Source organism: Lonchura striata, chromosome Z, assembly GCF_050655825.1.
Source record: "Lonchura striata isolate lonStrDom1 chromosome Z, ASM5065582v1, whole genome shotgun sequence".
Classification (NCBI taxonomy): domain Eukaryota; kingdom Metazoa; phylum Chordata; class Aves; order Passeriformes; family Estrildidae; genus Lonchura; species Lonchura striata.
Window position 1 is genome coordinate 13,391,281 of NC_140740.1, and position 24,735 is coordinate 13,416,015.

At 39.1% G+C, this 24,735-nt stretch overlaps 1 protein-coding gene across 1 annotated transcript; it reads right to left on the minus strand.

The window, feature by feature from the left end:
• Positions 1-11,705: 11,705 nt before the first annotated feature.
• LOC144248241 (3'-5' RNA helicase YTHDC2-like) lies at positions 11,706-13,639 on the minus strand. Its single transcript, XM_085567843.1, has 2 exons — positions 13,331-13,639; positions 11,706-12,935 (listed from the first exon to the last, which is right to left on the minus strand). The coding sequence occupies exons 1-2, from the start codon at positions 13,609-13,611 to the stop codon at positions 12,665-12,667; spliced, it is 552 nt and encodes a 183-aa protein (XP_085423969.1). The 5' UTR covers positions 13,612-13,639; the 3' UTR covers positions 11,706-12,664.
• Between the last annotated feature and the right edge of the window lie 11,096 nt (positions 13,640-24,735).

Genomic DNA, 24,735 nt, shown 5'->3' on the forward strand with positions numbered 1-24,735 from the left:
TCTACACTACATAGATGATCTCCTCATTGCAGCACTGACACAGACAAAGATGAAACAAACTTGTGACAGTGCTGTCACTGAAATCCAAAAGACTGAACTAGAATTTCTACATCTAAGATACAAGAAATCCCACTCTAAAAATATCTAAGATAGAAGATAGCAAAACAATTTCACTACAAAAGATACACCTTCAAGTCAACATCAACACTTTGCAAGATTTACAGCAACTTTTAAGAGAAATGAACTAGATGAAACCTATTTTGAAAATTGCCAACGATGAACTTGCTCCACTTTTTGATCTACTGAGAGAAAACTGTGACATTAAATCTCCCAAGATTTTAACACCTGAAGCTCAACTCACCATAAAAAGTCACAAAAACTTTCCAAAGAAGACAAGCCCATCATTATGCTCCCAAGAAACCTTTCTTCCTGACTGCTTTGAGACAGAAGCTACAACTTTATAGCCTCATTTTTCCATGAGATCCATCTGAGAAAGATCCATTATTAATAGTAGAATAATAAGTTTTTCTTCCCTACAAGTCTCCAAAAACAATTTCTACAACCCTAGAGATAGTAGCACAAATTGTAATTAAGGCCAAAGCAAGAATATTAACCTTAATAGGTAAAGATTTTACAGTTCTCTAATTACCTTTAAATAAAGATTATTTAGATTAGGCATTACAAAATTCAGATGATTTACAAAATGCATTCTTAAATTTTGCAAGTGTTTGTGCTATTCATTATCCAAGTCACAAATTATTACAAACAAAATTGAGTTTCAAAAAACAGCCCTTGCTAAGTGAAGGGCCTTTAAGTAATACAACGCTCTTCGCTAATAAGTCAAGAAAAACACATAAATCAGTAATCGTATAGTTAAATCAAACTACAAAAAATTAGAAATCAAATATCCAAATAGTTGAAAGTTCTCCTCAAGTAGTTAAAATAGCTGCTGTTGTTAAAGCTCTTCAGCTATTTTCAAAGCCTTTCAGTTTAATTACAGATTCTACCTCTGTTACTAATGTAGGTAAAAATATCGTTTTAAAAAATATTAGTAATAATAATTTTTATTGCTAGCTCTCATGTCTTCATAAAAATTTACAACACAGAACTAACCTATATTTTATTTCTCATATTACAACTCATTCATCTTTACCAAGATGTTTAGCAAAAAGAAATACAAGAACAAAAAAACTGGCCATAGTTATCTCAAACACATTAGCAAACATTTTTCAGCATGCAAAATTGAGTCATACCTTTTTCCTCAATATACACAAGTACTTGTACAGACGTTTTGTATCTCTAAATCCCAAGCTAAAGCTATTATTAACAGTTACCCTGATTGTCACCTTGTGCAAACCCCTGTTTCTACAGGAACTGTTAATCCACAAAGTTTATAAAGAGTACAATTATAACAAACATCACTAAATACCCTTCTTTGGGGAGATTTAAAAATATTCATGTTTCAGTAGATTCACTATCAAGTACAGTTTTTACCTCTATCCACACAAGAGAACAAGTAATCGTACCTATCAACATTTTTTACAAACATTTACTTCATTAAGTGTACTCCAGGAAATGAAAACAAACAATAGCCCCACATATCTATCTCAAAAAGTAACAACATTCCTAATAAATTAAAATGTTCATCACACCTGTAGTATTCCCCACTCCCCCACAAATCAAACAACTGTTAAAAAGACATATCACATATTAAAACACATTTAGATCAACAGAAGAGGGGAGCAGAAGTAATACTACAGATAAAATTGAGTCAAGCTTTATATGTTTATAATTTTTTAAACAGTTCTTTTGCAGAACCAGATCCACCAATTCTTAAGCATTTTACAAATAACACACAAACAAAACTAAAAAAAAATTCTCTTGTTTTAATTAAAAGACCTGAAAGAAGACAAATTAAAAGTCCTCGCCAATTAATAACTTAAAGCAAAGAGTATACTTGTATTTCTCCAAGTACTAGAAAAGCAAAGTGAATTCCAATAAAGAGCATCAAACCATACAACACACCAAAACACACTAACAAACCCAAAAGTAAAAAAGCAATCACACAAACGTAAGCTAAACAGAGACTACAAGTCACGCCCAGTGTTCCTATGTCACCTGTAGAATCTGCAAACTTCAATCTAATGATAATGATACATGTGTAGAGCTTGTTTCGTAGAGCTCTTTTAACAAAAACATGAAAAGAAAGATTTCTTATCATTAGATTCTAAAAAATTAATATTCTAAACTCTCCAAAAAATGCAGTTTAAAAGTTAAAATATTATCGAAAATTCTTTTAACAAAGAGTAACTCAACAAAAAAGATATGAAAGAAAATCAGTTCACTTTGTATTTTCTAACTTTGCTTACTTTTTATCATGCAAATTTTCCTATACAACACCAAAACCAAATGTCTAAGTCACATTAACCAAAGCTACAAGATCAGATACCATATGTATGTCTCACTCAAATCCAAAAAAGCCTTTTTCAACCTGTTTAGTTAGTGTACCACTAAAAATTAGCCAATACCTATATAACATGATCTTTTAACAAAAAAGCGATTTAACAACAAGCTAAGTGAAATTACTAATAGAAACAATCGCACAAGGGATTAAAGCCTCTAGACCAAACAACTCCTCAAAACAAGTTCAGAACCCCAAGAATTAAAGATCCGTAGTTCCTTAGCAATAAATTTCCGTGTCACATTTTCAGGAAACAATTAGAAAAAAAATAATTCTCCAAAATACAGTGCTATTCACTCTTACTATGAATACAAAAATTTAAGGCTTTAGTGCAATTACTCATACACTGTAGATAAAAATCTAAAGTTAACAAATATCCACGGAAATTACCAAAATGTTATTAGTTCATTTGTAGAAATAAAACATAGCAAAACATTCTATCATACCCTAAAGACAAACCATGTAACATTAGCAGACTCACTGTAATAACACCTAGTACTAAAACAGTTTCAAAAAAGACAAGAAAAGACAAAAGATCTATTCATATATACCCAAAAAATTACAGCAGTAATTTCAGTCTTTCAAAAAAAACCACAAAATATTTCAACAAGCTTCTTCTTACCTACAATTGCTTCAGAAAAAACATTAAGACAAATAGACAAGATTAAATATTAACTAAACAAACAAATACCACATCCAGTGCGCTCAGTAACACGCAGACTGACATCAGCAGTGTCCAACAAATTCCAAAATCAAACAACAGTTAATTTTCTTTTCTAACACATAAACAGAGTTGAAAAGAATTCAAAAGAATGTGCTACATAAATTTGTCTAATCATTCTAAATCCATTCACAAAAATATACAAAAACTTAAAAACTTTATAATCTACAATTAAAAATAAAGAAACATAGTTAAACAATTTATTCAGGAAGTAGAGCTTAACTCCTTAATCAAAAGAACTTTACAAGTTCAGTAAAATCTTGTTATTAGAATATTAATATTAATACCACATACACTTCATTATTCACAACAAATTACAAACTCATCAAAAAAGTTTTTATTTTCCAAAAGAAAAAAATTTTAAAAAATTATAGACAATTCACAAAACCTCAGCAAAAACAATTAAAGTCACTCACAAATTTAACCTTTACATTGAGGCCTTAAAAAGTCAAAATTTATCAGAACCTAATACAGATACTAAACCTAACTTTACCCAACATTAAGAATGGTTTAACTTAGAATTATAGAGCTTAAAACAAACAAAAACAAAAGTACCTTCATGTAAAAAGTTTATAACTTTTTTCCTACATGAATAAATATATGCAGTAGTAAAGCTATGGAACACAAAGTAATAAATAAGTGACAAGTCAAAAATAGTTTATTTAAAAAGAGAGGGGGAATTGTAGGAATATATAAAAGGTAAAAAACTTTAGAAAGTGCAAAAAGGCCCCAGAAAGTAGACATAAAGCTGAAAAAGGCTGGGAAATTTCAAAACCTTCTCATGGGAAGCTAGGAAAATAAGAACCAAGTGAATTCATTTATATTTATCATAAGCAGCAAGAAAGAACAAGAACTTAGTGATAGTTTGAGATGTCAAAAGTCCTAGATATATGCTTTGCAAAAATAGAAAAAGTTTCAGTCTTATATAATGAATTACTCTATATCGTTTGAGGTTCATAGAAGTCCTTCTGGTAATGTTAAACCCACATGGGTCCTTTTCTTATTGGTTAGGGTATAATGACTCTGCACCTTTTCTTTTATGTTATAGGTTCAAAGAATATGTAGAAAAAGGCTTTGCATCAACTGCCATCTTGCCTTTGATCTAGATTTGCATGGATGTTCATTTCTCTGTGTCTCTGGCTTTTTGCTTGGATGATACAGACATAATAAATGCTAAGTCTGCAACCAGTCCGGGTCCCATCCTGTTTTGTGAGACGCAGAGCGACCGGGCAGAAAGTGGACACACACTCCCAGCTCTGGCCGCAGCGCTGCCCAGCCCAGGGGGACGGTCACTGCCCTGCTCCTGCTGCCCCACTGCTGCTGACACAGGCCAGGATGCCCTTGGCCTTCTTGGCTACCTGGCCAGGCGCTGGCCACCTTCAGCTGCTCTTGACCGGCACCCTGGGCTCCTTTGGCCCACGCAGCTGCCCAGCCACAAAATTGCCCGTTTGACTGCAAATACCGCATTAAATTGTCCTTCTAATTCTACAACCACATCTTCTAAGGAAGTATCATGAAGTTTTATAAGGATAGGAATCTAAGTTGCTGTGACTTCATTAAAATGGGCTTATTCAACTCTCTGCAAAACTGAGTTTGTAGGTCTTCGAGGCTCTGAGTTGGAAATTAGGAAATATCCAGCTATGCCTTTGTATTTGTTGTGGAATGCCTGAAAATGGATTTTCTTTCAGCCTGCATGCCTGGCCCTCTACAGCCTACTGGTTCTGGCTAAGCACACAGCTTACTCTGCAATTGCCAAACAGCACAAACATGAAATGTTCCTTTCTTACTCACCTTAGGACCAGCACCGCTGAATACATGCTTCAGGTGACCTGTAGTAGGCAAGGGAAAATGAACCAGATGCTGTGAGAAAATTGTCTGGGCTGGTGAAACCCACAGAACAAGCACCACAAACAGAGAGTTTTCCCTTTCACAACATCCCTTCAGCAGACACATTTCATTCATACAACCAGCAAGAGATCCAGATAATATTCTTGGGCATGCCTACCCTTTGGCCTGTTTAGCCATTAAATGAACACAAACATGATGAAGAAAATGCAAATTGTTCTCTAACACTCAATGCTCCTGTTCTACCAAACACATAACACCTCTTTTAAAAATCCTCTCCTTCTGGTACCTAGGGTTTTTTTTAATCAGATGCATGCACAACTTCTCATTAACTTGCTGGAAAGAGTTGCCCAGAAAAGCTTTTCCAAAATTCCACTCTGATGGGGCAGGCTCTATTGTGACACAACACAGCAGCAGCTCCAAGTTCCAGGAGCAGACACTCACTGCTTTGGAGTTTGCTCTTCCTTGCAAAGGGAATCACTATTTAACACTCAGTCAAGGCTCAAGTTAGACAGTCAAATCCTTTCATGACAAAATGTAGAAAGAAAGAAGCTTTCCCTGAATTCTGGGAAATACTGCACAGTTGTTAGAAGGCCTTCCAAGAAGGTCTCCAGTTTACATTTTCAAAGCTGTCTTGCATGTCCCAGCAAACTGAGGAAAAGACAGACTCTGCTGCCTCAGACTCTCCCGTGGAGGGAAAAGAACCCCTGCAGGTTCCCTTGCAAATGCTGCCCCTGTGGCTGCAGAAATCCCCTTGTACCTGAATGCCTTGACAGGAGCTTTACCAAAGCAGTGGCACCCTAGTGTTCTTTCTGTTTTAAAATAACTCAGGCACTAACAAAGAGCAGGAAGACATACAGAAGCCAGGTTCGGGTACACCCAGGGAAAACCTCTACTTACGTGCCAGGTTAGTGAGGTAATAGCCAGAATAAACAACGCCATAAGCTGTGAAAGCTGCAGCAGCAAGTTGCTCAATCATTGTAGCACTGCTGTGCAGATTTGTCCAACACTAGAAAAAACAAGGCTCTTGTCAGTGGGCAGCTCTCACTGACAAGCACCTCAACCAGGAGGATGCTCCTGCACTGAGCAAGCCCTAGGGTTGCTCTGACACTGAGGCCTTCCGTGCACCAAGACAACCTTCTGCTGTCACCATGACCACATGGCAACCATGCCCTGACATCACAGTGCAAGCACTCTATATTGGCCTGTGAATTTATGCAGAGCAATAACCACCCTTCCGTACAGCAAACGCAAAATAACCGGGGAAGTTCTTCTCTGTCACAAAGCAGCACAAATTCACTTTGTGGCCAAACCCTGTTGTTCAAGGAATCCAAGAGTAACTCCAGGAGTGCACCAAACACCTATAGCCTGTACCCCAACTGAGCACTCAGATGGGGCCCAAGCAAAGGAAACCAGACCAAGAAAATGGCCCAAAGCATTGCACTTCTGAGAAACAACGCTTACTTTTAAAAAATTTAAATGTTTATTAAATCTTAACAAAGGACTGAATAAGGAAAATTTGCAGCACTGGGAGTCTCTGACCATTACAAGCAGCACATCTATAGAATGGATGCTCTGCCTTTTATACCCTTAACCCCTCCAAAGTTTTGTCAAAGTTTTGCCATCCACTGGTAGAGATTCCTTTCTTACATTCTTATTGGAGGTCAGGTGTTGCTACGCCACCCACACCTCCTGGTCACAAGCCCTGACTACCAAGGCTATTGCAAGGGGCAGGGGAAATAGGACTCTGGGAGGATGTATTACAATAACATCACTATACATTTTTACATCCCCATAATATCTACCTCTTAACAGTGAGAGCCAACTGTTACATGACTCATCTATAACACACAGAACCAGGAGAGAAGGCACTGTTGGCATAACAGCTGAAACAATTCCTGACAAATCTCCCACATATTTGCACATTTATTGGATATGCCCAGGGCTCCTGAGCATGTACATCTCGGCCTTTATTCCCCTTTGGAAGCAGTCAAACTGGCAGCATCTGCCTGCCAGCAGGAGCTGCTCCGAGCTGGGAAGAAGACTGGTGGTGCTGATTTCCAGAGGCTTCTGTGTCCCAGGAGAAGATAAGGAAGGAGTGGATTGAAAGGTGCTGGCGCTGCTGCTGCTCTGTGCCAGACAGCCCTGGCTGAGCAGGGCACGGCGCTGCAGACTCTTGCTCCTGTCAGAGCTGGGCACACCTGGGAACAAGGCATGGCAACTTGTGGGGAAACCAAGGACTTTGTGGGGGCTGCACTGCTCAGCACACACCCAGGCCATCTGTGACCCAGAGTTCTGGCACCTAAAAAGATAAAGCAGACGGAAATAGCTGGGAAAAGTTTCATTTTGACCTTTCTTACCTGTTCACAGAAGTGGCCAAAATGAAAGTTACAGAGCAGGGCCTGATCCTTTCTCCTGCAGGAGGGGCCCTGTACTGGCTCCTGCCCAGGGCTGGTGCCCATGTGCTAACATTCAGCCGAGTGGGAGCAGAGCTCCTGGGGCTCTACAGCGATACACCAAGCCCAGCCCAGTTACCTGGTACACATGCAAAGCTTCAGAAAAAGATTAGAATGGAAAAATGTAACTGTCATGATCATTGTATTTTACTATGTTCACATGCTGTATAGGACTGCAATTTTATGTATTTGTGGTATTTTCACACATTTTAATCTCCGAAATACTGTCAGATACTCTTTGATTCCTAATGGAAAGTCTTAAACTATTAATTTAGCTTATAAAATGAAGTTACTGACATTATATAATATGTACTTTGTAGCGTAGAAGAACACAGTAATAGTGTGAGTAATTATGATTGCTTAAGCACAATTGGCTTGGGTCTGTACAGGAATGTGAAATTTTGCAAGAAAATAATATTTTCACTAGGTTTTGTAAAATATTTGAGAAACACTTCTTGTTTGAAAGAATACGTTTCAAACAACCTTTTACTTAGGAGTTTGAGGAAGGTTCTTACTTTTGAGAGCAGTACAATTTTACATTTTAAGAATAATGTAAGCAGCTGATGAACTTTAGAATTATTGCAGACCATATTTAGTCTTTCAGAAAGTATTAGTGATATATATCTGATTCAATGCATCTTTTAGCCAGGTTTTGTCAGTGTAGGAAAGCCTGGTTGTAAAGCTCCCATTGTTGCCATTACAGCATTTATGTGCTGTAAATCATGTAAAAGTCTCCATTTTCCTGATTTCTTTTTTATTACAAGGGGTATTCAAGGGGCCGAATGATTCTTCAATATGACCCACTTGCAATTGTTCTGTGACTAATTCTTGCAGGGCAGTAAGCGTTTCAGTAGTAAGGGGCCACTGATCAACCCAGACAGGTTTATCTGTTAACCATGTCAAGGCTACAACTGGACATTCACCACCCTGCATCACAGTGGCTCCTATTAAAAATCCATAGCAATTCTGTAATAATAGTAATTAAAAATCCCAGTAATTCTGAGGGTCTGATGTTAGCTTGTTGGCCATCGGGATGTTTCACATGAATTACAATGGCTGACAAGCCACCTGTTGTAGAACCACCCAACCCCATCAGTCCAAAACTTGCACGAGTGAGAGGTCACGATTGAGGCCAACGCAGTCACGAGAGTATTGTAGCATCTGCTCCAGTGTCAATCAAACCTGTTACCGATACGGTCCCTGGATGATATCCACTGGCTGTGAGGATGCATGTCTTTTCTGGATGGTTCTCCGTTACTTTCTCAGTCCGGAACACTTGAGGTACTTACCGTATTGGGAACAAAACTCACAAAGGCTACAAGCTGAGTGATGCAAGTTCCTTTCTGAATAGTAATAGGGCAGTCATCAATTCATATCATAGCATGACTCTGTCCTAAATAATCAACATCAATAAGTCCTAAATGCACATGAATACCTTTAAGTGTAGTACTTGATATCCCTATCAGAAATGCACTCAATCCACGTCCTATTGGGCCATAGGTGTCATGGGGCACTTTGCAGATTTCTTTTGTCAAAATAGTTACTGTGTCGGTGGTGGGTACATCAATCCCTGTGGACCCACTTGTTGCTCCTGAATACTGTTTGCAAATGGGTAGCTTTACAGTGCTGGGAAGGCCCATAATTGCTGTTAATGGTCGTCAGGTTATTTGTGTCCCCACACACCCCTTCGTGTTCTTCTTCCCATTTCCCTGCAACAGCTGACCATTTGCATGATACTTACTCGTGCACAGTGCCCAAATTTAGCACAATGATTGCACATAACATTGCTGCTTGCATTTGACTTAGATGTTATTTTCTGGGTATTACACTGTGCCCTTACATGCCCTTGCTGTCCACAATTACAGCATTTCGGTGGTGGTCTTAGAACTGCAGCAAGAGCTGTCATTTTATGCTCTACTGAACCATCTTTTGAGCAAGCAGTAACCATTTCAGGCAATGTGGGCTCCCCAGGTAAGGTGTCAATAATCGTTCTGCAGTCTGGGTCTGCACTTTCTTTCACCAATTCTATACACAATCTATGTCACAAAGGTTCATTATCTACCTGTTTTTCAATAGCTGCAGCAAGCTTTTCCACAAACTGCAAAAATGGTTCTCTCATCCCTTGTTGTATAGTAACATATCTCTGTTTTGGAGCTGCCATTTCCATTGTTTTAATTAAAGCACTCATGCCTATTTGCCGAGCTTGTGTCAAAATTGAAGGATCCCACCTTGCCTGCAAATCTGGGTTAGCAAAAGGCCCAGTGCCCAATAAGGCATCAACACCCACAGCATGACGAGTCGTGTTGAGGCAGCTGCATATTTGTTAAAGCTGTGTGCTCAGCCACTCACCTCCGAGTTTCTTGAAACACACCATACTGTACTGGTTGGAATAAAACTGTAGCAAGATGCATGATGTCATAAGGTACAAGCATACTGCATTAATTACATGTATTAATTGCATTACCTCTGAGGAATTAATACCAAACTGAGCCACTTTCAATTGGAGATCTTGCACAACCTTCCAGGCAAAGACATGATGACTGTCATCCTGCCCTATTCCAGGAACTGCATTAAAAACTGGAAAAGCCATAGGATTATCACAGGCAACATTTGCCTTAACACTCTCCTCCTGAGGTACTTTTGGGGCACCAAATCTTTCTATTAGGTCCCAATTTTTTTATTCAGCTGCTTTCTTCCTAAGAAATTCCCAAAACTTCTGAGGCTGTCATGGAAGCACAGTTACTTGACACAGAGGCAAAGTCCATGGGGCAGTAGGGCTAGATCTCTTAGAAGCTGAACTGCCAACAGTTCCCTGCCCCACCTCAGGTGTTACTGCGGGTGACTCTTCACTTGATTTGCTGTCACTGTCCAGCAGTGGAGGATACGACCTTGCAACTGTTCATGCAGCTCAGAGGGGGGCGGGGGGCAAATGGCTGGGCTAGAGTGGAGGGGTGTAGGTCTTAGATTCAAAGAAAAACCATAAATTTCTAACCAGGTAGAAGCTTGAGAAAGTGTTGAGAAAGAATGTAAGTTCTTTATCTCTCTTGTTCACATTGTTTATAATTAGGTTTTACTACTGTACGTCATCCACTGCACACCAATAGGGTGACATGTTTTCACTTCAGGACCAATAGAGTTGGTCTGCACAAAGCTCTGTATAAAAGAGTGATGTATTTTGAAATAAATCAGTTATAGTCTCAGCCTTCTGAACAAAGTCTGTTCATTCCCATCCTGCCTCAACAGCGTCAGAGGGGAGCAGGGGGCAGACAGCTGGGTTTGTCTCTCTGCCAAAGACATTTCCGCTAACTGGCGCAGTGGTGCAGTGTATAGAGGCACCGCTGAAAGCTGCTGTGCAGGTGAGATAAAGAGGCTTAGGAGTCTGAGAAGGAGATACTCTGTCAGTCTGCCCAGAAGCCTTAGCAGCTTTCCCAAAAGCTTCAGCATCCAGCCCAGAAGCTCTGGCAACTTTCCTGGAAGCTTTGGTAGCCTGCCTGGTAACTTCCATGGGCACCCGCACTTTCTTCAAGGATGTATGCAACAAGTTCCCCATCAGAGGCCCCATCTGACTCATCCCTCCCATCAGACTCCTTTATCAACCCCAAATCTTCATCCACCTTGTACTCTGCTTGTTCCCGCTGTTTTCCATTCCCTTAATGCCTCAAAAGGCGATCTCCAAGTAACAACTAGATTGACAATAGTTTTATCTCCCGCTCAGGTGACTTCCCACAGCTTGTTCCTGACTTTTTTTCCAACCTTTAACACTAAATGCTGTGTCAGGATCAGTAGCAAAATCCTATGATCTAGCCCACAGCAATATACTACAAAGGGCATAGTCTGAAGTAGTAATTCCCTTATTTCTTAACAAAGCTTTCTATGTAGCCAAAACAGTCTCTTCCTCTTTAGATTTATCTCCCATTATCACTAGTTGTTGCCCCACCTGCTTCCAGGTGTGTTGATAGGAGAAAATCAGGTCAGGACTTGCCTGTGGCTTCCACCCGCCACTCTCAGCTGCACCAGCGCCGCCTCCCCCGCCACTCCCCAGCGGGTCAGGGCTGCCAGTCGCTGGGACCCCGCGTGGCTCCAGACCGACCACGCTGCTCAGGCTGCTGCTCCACGCGGTGGGCACCAGCTGTCACTGGTATATACACTGCATCGTGAGGCGGTCGCCACACAAAGCACAGACCACAGGCGGTCTCAGATGGCAACTCTTTATTATCGAACATGACCTTTTATAAACGTTCTAATTGTTTATACTTCTTCTACCCCAACTGTTGGCCACAAAAAATCAACATAACACCACTGGTGAACAGTAACAGTGACTTTAGTTAACTTTCTGAAAATGCTTTATCCAGCTGCAGTTCTCTCCTTATCTTTCTCCAGTTCTTCTCTCAGCCTCCTTGGTAGCAGCCTTGGAGAGAGCTCTTGATCAGCTTCTTGCCTCTCAGCTTCTTTTTGCTCCTTTAGCTAACAGGCCTGCTGTTAGCCCCTTCCACAGTAATTCATCCATGAGGGGCAGGAAACAAGTAGAGCAGAATAGGATTAAAAAGCCTAGTGATTAATTAGAATTGGTTAAAGTCTGACAGACCTTGAGATGACACCAAAATTCATCATCCTAGAGTGTAGCCTACAGCACACTACTCGCATTTCTATATTCGGGAAACATGTTTTCTTCCTTTTACGCTGTCTTAATTTAAAAGCTGAAAGATTCAAGAGGAATTACTACATCCTCCAATGAGTCCATGAAGTTTCCTCTGAATGATCTCCTTCGTGTAACTGCAGTCTACTATTCAAGTATATAGGGACAACTGTCACAGTAATCTCATTAAAAATGTGTGCTTTGTTAAAATAACCATCACAAAAATCAGTCATAGTAAGGCAGGTAAGACAGAATCAGTATTGATACTGAAAATCTATTATGAATGCAGAAAAAGGCAGAATCCAAAAACTTCAGAAGTATGTATATAATATACTCATTTAGTTGAAAAAAACTTACACGTTTATTAGAACAAGTTTGGGATTTTTTTTAAATCTCATTTTTTCTACTTTGGATAGCTTTACCTCAGCAGTCCATAAATTATTTTTGCTGTATTAAACTAGTGAAACAAGGATATTTAGTCTAGATTTTTAAATTCCAGAAGGAAGTATTATGCAGTGTTACAAATGAAAAGCTACGTTAGATTCCTAATTTATCAGTAAAATACCTAACTGCAGAATGATATCAGCAAGAAATTCTATTATTTTGGAAGAGCAGGGTAGTATGTTAGAGAACTCTACCTTTCCAGACACTGGAGAAGAAGGAGTAGCACAGGGGCTGGAATAGCTACTGCTTTCTGCAGGTTTTACTGAGGACTTAGCTGATCTGTCATCTGAGGATTGTCCGGAGAGCAAAATGTCTTTTTCTTTGTACTTCTTTGGCTGGTGGAGTGCAGGAGAAGAAGATTTCACTGAAACCCTACAAAGGACATACCTTGAGTTTCACAAGCAGTCACTGAACAATTTACATCGACCTGTCCACCTACAGCATGACCCCATGTATTACAGCAACTACAACATCTATTAAACCTAACTAAAAACTCATACTGACCATTCATTGCTTTTTAATGCTACTGTTAAACTTCTTCTGCTACTTCTCAAACATCACAATTCATGGACAATATTCCTGACTGCTCTCTCAAACAGCAGCCCCAGGTATGAAATACTTCTCTTTGGGATTACAATGCAGCATACAACAGTATAACACCTTCCAAATGTACTTCCACTGTTTTCACCTATTACTAGCAGAAACTTAAGTGATACTTGTATACATAAACTGCAACCTACAGTAAGCAGAAGACCTCAGCATCTTACTTTTCAGCATGAGAGGAGTCAGACAATTCTGTTTCTGTTGAGCTTTTTCTGCTGCTGGTTGACTTCCATGTAGATGCCAAAGGAAGTTCTTCACAAGTCACAGGCCTTGGTCTCTGGCCAATTCCTGAAGGCTGCTGCAGACCTGCAGACTGTTCTTCAGCACTCAGAACAGCTGTAATTGCTCTTACAGTTGTTTCATCAACCTGAGACCACAGCTTAGAAGGAGCTCGCATACGACGCAGAAACAAGCTGTGCCACTTCTGCCTGAGCTGCAGCAGCATACCAGCAGCCTGCAATGAATTCCAATTCTGTTAAAGACTGATGAAAATTAGATCACACAGGTAAGAGAACCCTGTCTTTTCCCTATCAAGCAACACCTGGCATTCCAATATAAAGAGAGCCCAGAATTGAAGGCAAGACTAAGGTCTTGGGGAAGGGGAATAATCCATATTTAAACTATGATGTTAATTTGCTTTCTTTTCCTTGGGTACAAGGTCATTTTGGAAACATTTCATTTAGCTCTGTACTAAACCTAGCTTTGTATTGTAATTCCACAGACTTTTTTTTTCCTTCTTATCTTTCAAGAAAACTCAATCCTTTCATGCTTTATGCCCTTCCTCTCAAATCAGTCTCTACTCATGCACTCTTCAGTATAGTTGATGGAAAAGAGCTCTAAGTGATATTTTTCTTACATCGACACCTGGTCAAATGTGATGACTAAATTCAGAAGACTATTGTCTAATTCTGCTACCAGAAACGCTTCCATTACGATAAATTTTTAAAAATCACTCTTCTGGACATGACTAGGAGAGAGAGTATTATTATTAGAGTTGGTAAAGTTGTGTGTTTCATGACCCATAAACTGCAGCCACAGCTCCTCAATGACATAAAGACTTCTATTTCAAAGAGGATTTGAAATGTATCCTTCCAAAATCTGACAGCAACTTTCTCTCAGCAACTTCAGCTTCAAGTGCTCCTTTTTTGATCTGATTTTGGTTATCCTCTCAGAGAAAGAAGAACACAATATGCCAATGTGACTGTTCTCTCAGCTCCTGTCCAGATTTTAGCTTATCCCAGCTTGTGCTATGGCCTGATGGAGCACCATGCAGGCAGGACAGGAGGCCAGAAGGAGCAGAAGGGCCCTTATGCTGTCACTGTCACCTGCAGCTTGCTGTCCCTTGCAGTCATCATTTTTTGTCTGCCAGTCTCTTCAGAATCTGCTGACTTGTGGAAAGGGACAAAACTGCCAAGCTCAGATATAAAACATCATATTACCCAGAAAGTTTTTGAAACAGACCCAACAGCATCTGGATTGCTGAGGCTTTCCTGCTCCCTTTTGTGAGAGACAGGACACCCACACCAATATGGAGGAAGAGGGATGAGCACTCTCACTGTTGACTTAGGTGACTATTCTCTTTCTTTCTGCTGACAGGTAAAAGAAGAGAAAGGTATGGGTGACAGGTGATCAAACACTGCAACTTGGATTTTGAATACACAAATTCATGCAACAGACAACTCTGTGCCAAAGGGGATTGAAGCCGTTTAATTCTTAATGAGCTTGTGAAGTAAAGGTTAAATCACAGAGTACCTAGTTCGAGAGACCTAAATGGACCATGACATTCTTGGAGAAAATTCTTGGCTACTCAAATGTTACAAAAACCTTTTCACATCTTTTTACAATTCCTCTACATGAAGCAAACCCAGGAGTAATTTCTTACTTCAGGGTCCAGTTTAAGATGGAGCCATTCATCCAGCTTCAGCAGTGCCAGATCAGCAGACGTCCTGTCCTCCATCTCACTGTCGCTGCTATCATTAGATACCCCTCCCCCTGAATTAAAGACAAAAGGTTCATCAGAATTTCCATACTTTTTCTACTATTATTTCTATACAAAAACCCGCATACTACTGTATTACCAGCAATATTTTTCCTTCTAAAATTGACTTTAAATGTAAACATTTGTAAAACTACCTCTTCTTTTCTGCAAATACACTGCAAAGTCTTTGCTCCAGATAGCAGCCATCAAGTAGCCAGACCTGCTGAAGGTCCTACTATGTAAAAACGTGGATTGATATGATGTGACCCAACTCATGTACCTTCACCAGTTTTCACAGGCCACTATACAACTTTTGCCTAAAGCTGTTGGCAAAATCACACATGCCTCTATTTCCTAGTAAAACAGCAGATTTAAAGACCCAGTAAGAAAAAAAAAATATGTATGGCTATTAATTAGGATTCTTTATTTTTCTTAAGTGCAATTCAGTCAGCATGAGTACTACTCTAAGGTTCACAGTTTAAAAGCAAGACAGGAAAGCTTTAGAAATAAGTTGGACTTTTAGTTTGATTCAAACTATGACAACTAGAAGCAGTTATTTTTGCTTCCATTCCAACAGGACTCAATTTAAATGAGAAAAAAAGAAGGAAATGTAAATATATTCTCTATTACTTACAGTTAATAGTACAGTTAACTGAAATTAAAAATTATCAGTAGAACATATCTTGAAAATGTATGTGTTAGCTAGAAGCAACATGACTTGTTTGCCATACTGATTGTTTCTAAATTATTCTGTTTGAATAATCTGGTTCAATGATTCAAATAAAGTAGTCTGCAGAAAGAGAACATGCATACTACACTTCTCAGTACCAATACTACAGTTCTCATTAGATATTGTGGCTGCATTCTTTCCTTACAAACTATACTGCAGTTTCTGAGACCCTACGACTGTGTAATTTATGGACTTGAATAGGTAAGGAATCCCAAAATGGAGAGATTTGTTACAGAACCAACAAACTCTTCCTGAATAGCTACAGGAATTATAACAGCGCTGTTTCCAGAATCAGCCAATATATGTATTAAATATTACTGAAAAATAAGCTCTGCATGTCACACGCTGATGTATACCAATGGAAACATCCCAAATCCAGACTCCAGTGTACCTTGAAAGGATGAAGATGCCTGCAAGGCATTACTTTGCAGTCTGGCTGGTCCACAGAAGAGGGCCACGGTGACAGGTGTCACAACAGAGCAGCACCTGATGTTTGCTGTCTTGTGAGCTCTCGTCATTTCATCATATATAAGCCAGTCTGTGGGGAGGGCCTGGATGGCTGCAGCTTGTCCATTTGCTGGGGCAATCTGTGGAAGAGCAGGTAAAACCAGGCTATTGTACCCTCTACCTGTAATTAATGTAAATTTGAACGTATTTCTCATTTTATCCGGAGACACTGTGGGTGCCTCAACCTGGCAGTGCCCAAGGCCAGGCTGGGTGGAGCTCTGAGCAACCTGGACTAGTGGAAGGTGTCCCTGCCCATGGCAGGGGCTGGAATGAGATAAGCTTTAAGGTCCCTTCCAACACAAACCATTCTATGATTCTGTATTTTGAGAATTAAATACATGTACAATTATATACATATAAAAATATACATGCATGTTGCTATCATGCTGGCATGGTAGTGTGGAGGAAGGTTTTAGAAAGGCCTTGGGAATGGTAAACAGAGGAAAAAGATACATTTATGTATGCCCCATTGTTTTAGAAAGGCCCTGGAAATGAGAAACTGAGGGAAAAGATACATTTATGTATGCTCCATTGTTTCAGGAAAGTCCTGCTTCAGCATTCCTCTCTAAACCCCCTTTCTCCCCACCCCTGAGCAGTTCCCATTGGACCTGGCCCCTGGGGCGGTTCTGATGTGCCTAAGATGAAAACTGTCTCTATTGTTTAGACCTTAACTCTTAATTCTGCTGTATAAAACTGTATCTGGGCAATAGCCCAGTGTCTTTGGTCCCTGCAACCGTTCAGGCAATACAACCTCTCTGGACAAGCATACCATTGGTCTCTCTTGGTCTCTTTATCTCGAATCCTAGCGGCGACTGAGGCAACGCTGCCGCTCGGACCGTGCTAACCCAGCCCTGCCTGGTGAGCCCAGGGCAGCGGGACCGCGGAAAACCCCGGCCCCGAGAGGGGACAGCTAGCCGGAGGGTCCCGGGGGGCCGGGGAGGGACGGGGGACAGCAGCGAGAACCCCCCGAAAGCCGCACATGCACATAAAAAAGTGTGAGAATTCAACCAGATTCATCAATTATCCTACCATGGTAAAACAAAATATGTTGTTTTAAAAAGAAATGTTAAAAATGAGTTTCAGAGAAAAACTTGCTTTTAAGAATAGGGATCATTATATCTTTAAAACAATTTTATAGCAGGGCAGTTTTTTTGCCTTTTTGCCTTTTCCATCTAGAGAAAGGACTAACTGAAACGACAGAAAAATGAATCAACTCCAATTCTATCAGCTGGGTAGAACAGTATTTTCTAAAGCTGTAGTGTTAAATGCCTATACTGCTTTTGAAGTACTGACAAACAGGAAAAGACATTTCTAAAACACGTGACAGATTTTAGTGCCCTTTTTTTTGAACTATGAATTCAAAGTGTCTTTACCTTTTTATATTGAGACTGACCAAGAACAGAGGTAGGATGAAATCGCACTTTCTTCTCCTTTGGTTCCGTCAACACCAGGCTGTCTCTGTCTACATGCACAAGATTGGGATACATCCCAGCCACTAAGGCACCTTTAATTACAGCCCAGTTCTCAGAGTTAGTATTAACATCTCTAATATCAGCTCCTCCTCTGGCTCTCACAAAACCTGACAAATGAAAGAGACAAAACAGTGCCATGTTACCTTGTGTTTGGCTCTCAAAAGGAGTCAGAAACAAAAGGTGAAATAAATGACTTCTTTGTTGCATTTTTCACCACTGCCAACCTTAACAGCACCAAGAAGAAACCATTACACTGAAATCCTTCCTGATAAGGGGTTTCATACTGACACAGAATACCACTATTTTCTACAATATAAAGACATTTCCTATGGGAATAATTCATTAAAACATGAAACGCAGTGGCATGTGGAGATGAAGGTGCTTTCAGTTTGATCAGCCACAATTCCTCATCTGCACCATACCCTGCATGAATGTGTGCATGACAGTGTATTTCAAATTAAGGAAAATTACACCAGTGAACATGATTTTTGTTACAATTTCTATATGCTTGACTTTAAAACAACGTTAAAATTGTTTCCAACTTCTCTACCTGAGGCTCTAAGCTGGCCAAGCACCTGTGTTCTCATTCCTGCAATGATTTCCATTGTGGCTCGGGACAGAAAGTTCTTTTCACAGAAGGCTCTCTCCCAGCCGTCACTGCGTGCCTTCTGCCATGCCTGAAAATGTTTTTACATTTGCCTATTAATTTGAAGGACTTAAACTAAAAACTGCAGGTGTTTTTTTAAAGATTACATTTATGTCAATAAAATGAATGCAAAACCCACTCTAAAAGTTAATGTATCAAACCAGATTATTTTTTCTGTTCAACAATTAGATTCTCTATGTGCTCACTCCAGTGATGATTATGTCAAATTAAAACAATAAATAAAGATCATTACATTAAGATCATGATTCAAAGTTCAGTGTAGTAGGATGCAAAGAGGCACATTGTTGAAACATTCAAAATTTTCTAGGGTTTGAAACAAAACATACTACAAAAAGGGTTCCCTCACAAATTTATGAGTCCAATACACAGGAAAGGCACTAGGCAAAAAGAAAGTCTTCTCTGAGGACTTAATCACAGTCCGCCACTCTACATCCAACTGGTACATCTGCATTTTGCTTGGGTGATGTGCTGTGATTAGTACTCTCTGAAATGAAAGACTACCTGGAAAGCCCTGAGCAGGGCCATGTGGTCACTGAATGTCCCGGCAGCAAAACGCTTCCTGCACAGCACGGCTGCACGCTTTTGGGAGGCCAGCGTGGGCAGCACAAAAGGGTCTTGGCAGGCAAGAGCACAGGCAATGGTCAGAACAGGATCCAGGCACTTCAGAACTACAGCATACAACACCATTTTACCGAGGTGTGGCTCTACAGGTAATTCAGTCAGCTGATAACCAAGCTCAGTGAGATCTTCCCAAGGGTCCAGGGCATCTATGGTCTGTTCATAAACAAACAAACAAACAAATAAAGGAGAGGAGGATGGGTACAGTGGACAAAATCAATTTACAGTGAAAGCAAAAAGGATGTGAATAATGGACTTTAACTAGACTTGTTTCCAAACACTGAAGAAGCAAGTCAGACTATTAACAGAGACAAGACTTTGAAGCACTCTCTTCCCTTGACATGGAAAAACACATCCCCACACACAAAATGAAAACAGACAACAAGCAAAACTTCAAAACATCCTTAAGTAATTAAAAACAGCTTCAGTACAAACTGAAGTCAGTAAACTGCTACACCACAAATTTGGGATCAAACACAATTACCATCTAAACTTATTCCTTTTCTGACCTTAAGCATATGCACAGCATTTCTCACAGTTACAGCAGGCGGAGGATCAGGAGCTTTCATAAGAAAGTCTACAATTGGACAATTAATTGGAGCCAGAATTTTTGTGTACAAACAGATCTCCTGCAAGGTAAAAGGCAGAACAAAAAAAGATTACCAAGATTTGGAAGCAGCCGCCAAACACATGATTTGTTGCAATTAGTAGTATGGTTTGAGGACATTGTATTTTTTAAAGTTATAGTTTCTAACTGAACATGCACCTGAAGCGGCAGTCTTAGAAGTTCTGGAGATTGAAATTCCAACATATTCTGAAATCGGAGCCTGCTGAAGAGATGAAAGCAGACCCCAGGCTGACAGCGCCCAGCCCTTGAAAATAAAATATGGGAAGTTGTGAAAATGAGGATTTCTTTCTAAAAACAAAACCAAAAGCCAACAAACAGACACAGAAACTCAGAATGGAAAAGAACAGGCACTACCATGAAGAAAGTGTTGTTAGGTCACATGCAACATGAGAATTTCCTAATCATTAATTATTTTTGAGAGTGTGGCAATTTTTTACTGTAATTTTAACCCAACACTGAGAAATCTGGAGAAAGAAAAACAAGGCTTTTCTAATGTAAAGTGCTGTGGGTTTTTTGCTAACCTAAGACCAGTCCAAATCTCAATCATCCTTTGTTGTAAGGAACCAGTTGCAAACTTTCTTGCTTCCCCTCACATCCCCTAAACAGAAGTTATCCTTGGAGTAAAAGGTAGAATAAAGATGAAGTAACTTGTGAGTGAATGAGGGAGGAATGAGCAAATTCTCCCAGTCATATACATCTATGTGCATACATGCAGCTTAATGCCAATATGATTGATTAAACAGGCATTTGTTGCTACATAAACTTCTGAGCCCTCCCCCATAGTGCTGGGAAGAATATAATCATGGCCTGTTAAGTCATGGATAGCTTGGAGAAAGTGAAATAGGCAGTCCTCTGCCCATAGACATGATGTGAAAACATTGTGACTGCGGGTGCTACGTTGGGAGAAAGAGGAAGGAGAACAAATTAATGGGGGGAAAACAACCCAGACCTTTGGGAAATGCCTGAGCATCACTTTTCTACAACTTGGGAGATTATTCCAAGGAAATACATGCTGACGCCTACTCGTCTGCAGAGAACCAGTGTTGGCCTCTATGCAACACAACACCGGAATAGGCCAGAAACAATTACTATGTTGTGTGGTTTATTCTAAACATAAAGGACTGTGCATATCTGCAAAATGGGAACCACTATGAGGCATTTATTACCTGCCTTTTCTCTGGATAGCACTGGCTTTTGAAATCCACCCCATTTTTAGCACTGTAGCACAACTCAGTGCATCAAAAGACTTCTAGAAAAACAAAGAAAGGAATACAAACTGAAAACTCAATAGGGTACATGAAATACAAGTTACTAGTTAGTTAGATTACCAACAGGAGTTTTCTAAAAAGTATGAAATAGTAATATATACAGCAGCTTCTGAGACAAAGGTACCTTCTCAATTTCAAGTGAATTAATGAGGGTATCTCCTTTCTAGTATCTTAATGCTCCACAAGTTTTGAAATTCAAGATTTTCAAGGTTTTTTAGACGGATAGCTTACAGTATTTGTCTTAAAACAAATTCATGTTGAAGCCTTTCAGAAAGGACTGTTGCCTGACAGGCACTAGCTCTCAGCTAGTAAAAGCTTTTTCTCACTTTACTGTAAAGTAATAAAAAAAAAAAAAAAGTTCTCCAAAATTTATACACTGTGTGTTTTAGAATCACACTAGGAAAATTTAAGGCAGTCCTACCTCTTTCACCTTGCCTGAGTCAATGACAAACACCACATCATTGACTGTTATGCTGGTTTCTGCAATATTAGTAGAAAGAATCTGCAAAGAAAAAACCCAAAACCACCAAAACTATAATAACTGCAAAAGCAATGGCAAAATAGGTCATTGTGGCATTGGAAAAAGTCCTCTAATACTTGCAATTTTGCGGATGCCAAAAGGTGGACTTTCAAGCACTTTCTTCTGGTCCAAAGTCTGCATACTTGAATGAAGCACGAAAACTTGGTATCTAATGCAAGACAAAAGGAACATTTTAAGGATCCTTAAAAGAAGCAATGAAAAGCCACAGTAACTAAAGGTTTTACCTGTGAGCATTATCAGAAAATCTCTTGTCATCCAAAACAATGCGGTCCCTCAGGCTCACTATCTCATCATACCCAGGAAGAAATATTAAAATTGCTCCTAAAAAAGGAAGTGGGTTTGCAAAGTTAAACAGAAAATTCAAATACATGTCGAATAGCACTCAGAAGGTTTTAACATCTGTGGATTGCTGAAAAAAGAGCATGATTATCAGAAGTCAAATCCACAACCACTGGTTAGGTATTTACCTACCTGCATCAGAACTATGACAGATGCTGTGAAGTAAGTGCATTATCAGATCCAGATCCACTTTTTCATCATCAAAACTGTGATGGTAAGCTGTCAGTAGCTCTCTGTCCTCTGCACTAAGGTCACTAGCACTTTTTTGGACCAGGGAACTGGAACTTTCATCCATGTTTCCAAATCCGAATGAAGCGCTGTAACAGGAAAATACACCAGAATCAAGGCTGCCCCTTCGGGTTTGCATTGAGCCATCAAATCAAACTTAGACCGAGACCAACATGACTGTTGGTCTTGAATTCTGATGTTTAAGTGTTGCAGAAGGGAATCACCATACTATTACTGTTTACTGATTCCAATGTTAACCCAATGAAGGATGCCACTTTATTTATTAGTGTTAACTTTAGTTTTCTTCAACTTCATTGAAACACAACCATAAGCAAAGGAAAGTATAAAGATACTTCTCGTTTATCTGTTCAAGTAAAAATATTTGAGAGATATGTCTTCTCCAAAAATTTCCCACTAGCAGAAACTACACTAAGAGAAATTATAGTAGAGATAATCTTTACAAAACACTACCACAAGTATGATAACTGTAAGTTAATCAGAAAATCATTCTTGAATGGCCTAGTGTACACATTACTTCTGCAAATTTTCTTTAATATGCCTATTGCATATAAAAAATATAGATAAAAACACATTACAGATTTGTTTCCAAAATAAGCATGTGAAAAGAAAATGGTACATAGTATAGAATTAGCAAGTTGTGCAAGCATAAACAATATGCTATTGAGTACAAACTTTTTTGCTGTTTATTTTTTGAAATACTCCTATTCTTAAAAAAAGGTATTGCTATTAAGTCCAGATTTTAGAGCATGAAAAGCTAAAACCTGTTCTGATTAGAAGAACACAAATCTCAAATTTCCCATCACAACTCTATGTATATCATATACAACTCATTCTGCAAAACAGTTACAGCTTACCTGTAGGATTCCAACAGATGAACAACCTCTGTCTGTCCAAAGTGCCTAGCCCAGTCCACAGCCATCCTGAAATAGTTGCACAAGTATTTTTATTAGACTTTTCACTTCAAAAGATGCATATGAAGAGCACATCAGGAGAGGCAATTGACATCAGACTTTTGTACCCATTTCTGTATTGACATCAGTACTGTTATTGCTGGATCTGCAACTTCCCATTTGAAAGTGCTTGAATAGGTGTTAACAGCTGACTTTTAGGTGACTACAGTTCTTTACCACAACAGAATGTCAGTTTTACACAGGAGCAAACATGCTCAAGGAAGTGAGGAGGAAGAAGGTGCCATTCCTTTAAAAATGGTGCAGAGATCAGACCTGCCTGTTTGCAGTATCCTTGAAGTCATCTCAAAAAGTCACACCCCAGGCATAACATCTGGCTATTTCATGTCTTTCAGAAGCTGTCCTCACTATGCAGTTCACCCTTTTAACTTTAAATTGCATTTCTTCCCCAAGTTATTCAAATGTTAGTACCAAATATCAGACCCCTGGAATCCTAATTCTTATCATTCCATACTACAATTATTTACTGTACTTCCCTGTTTATATGAAGACATACTCCATGACCACAAAACCTGAGTTTCTACAGATCCACAAATATTTTTACATGCTACAATATATTTAGAAACATAACAGAAAGATCTTCTGATATGTGTAACTCCATGAAAATAGGAATTGCCAAATATTTTGGTTCAATTCAGTAGATTACAGTTGTTCTACTAACCAGTATCCTAAACAAGACCTACTGAAACAAAATTTATAGCTCACAATCAAGACCATGTAATTAAGAATTCAATTTAGAATTTACAGAAAACAATGTGATTATCAGGAGTTAGAAATTGTTGAGGCTGTCAAAATCTATAGTTCTTACAGCAGTGTGATAAGCTAGCAAATTAATTTAGATGTTAAAGAATTTTCTTCCTCTCTCCTATATTGACAAATAAATCTATCTTTTGGTTTCTCTGTTTTTACCAGCCATTAGATGATTTGCAGTGGATACTTGCTCCCATGCTGATCAACTGTTCTACTTGACTCAAAAAGCCTCTCCCTGAAGAAATCATCAGAGCAGTCGCACCAGTTTCACTGTGCCTATAATCAACTGAGAAATAAAAAAAAAAAAAATCCAGCAAACCCAGTAGAAATGTTATTTTTTCATCTAAATATAGTACAAATACTGCTTTCAAATTCCAGCCCAAAGAGAATTTGTTTCCTCACTTTATCTCTGAAGTTAGTTCATATGAATTCTACACTGTTTTAGAAACACACTTCTGTCAATACTTCAAAACAACAACTAACTAAACAACTCATTATTTCTGCTAGCCCTATCATTTTTCAGTCAGCATCAGAATGCAAAGGTAACACCATTTGAAACTGGAGATAAAAGTAGCCATAAAAATCTAAGTACATCTGAGGTTGCTCTTTTCTTATGTAATAACACATGAAACTTACCACTGACATTTTCAGTTAAAATAAGATTTAACAGCTGAGCAAACGAATCAATATCTTTATGCAACCAGATGTCAGAAAGACAGGAATCCATTTCTTTTACTATCCACGGTTCAAGGCAATTCACATCTTTTTCAGTCTGAAGACAAAAAACAATACTGAAAGCTTAATCTTTTCCAAGAGTTGTCTTTATTCTCATACATTACCCACAAAGAATTGCA

Bases quoted from the DNA above. Each gene is read 5' to 3' on its own strand.
- LOC144248241 (XM_085567843.1), bottom strand. From the start codon at position 13,611: ATGCTGCTGCAGCTCAGGCAGAAGTGGCACAGCTTGTTTCTGCGTCGT. The intron at 12,936-13,330 runs GTAAGATGCTGA...TGTCCTTTGTAG, and splicing joins GACTCCTCTCATGCTGAAAA to GGTTTCAGTGAAATCTTCTT.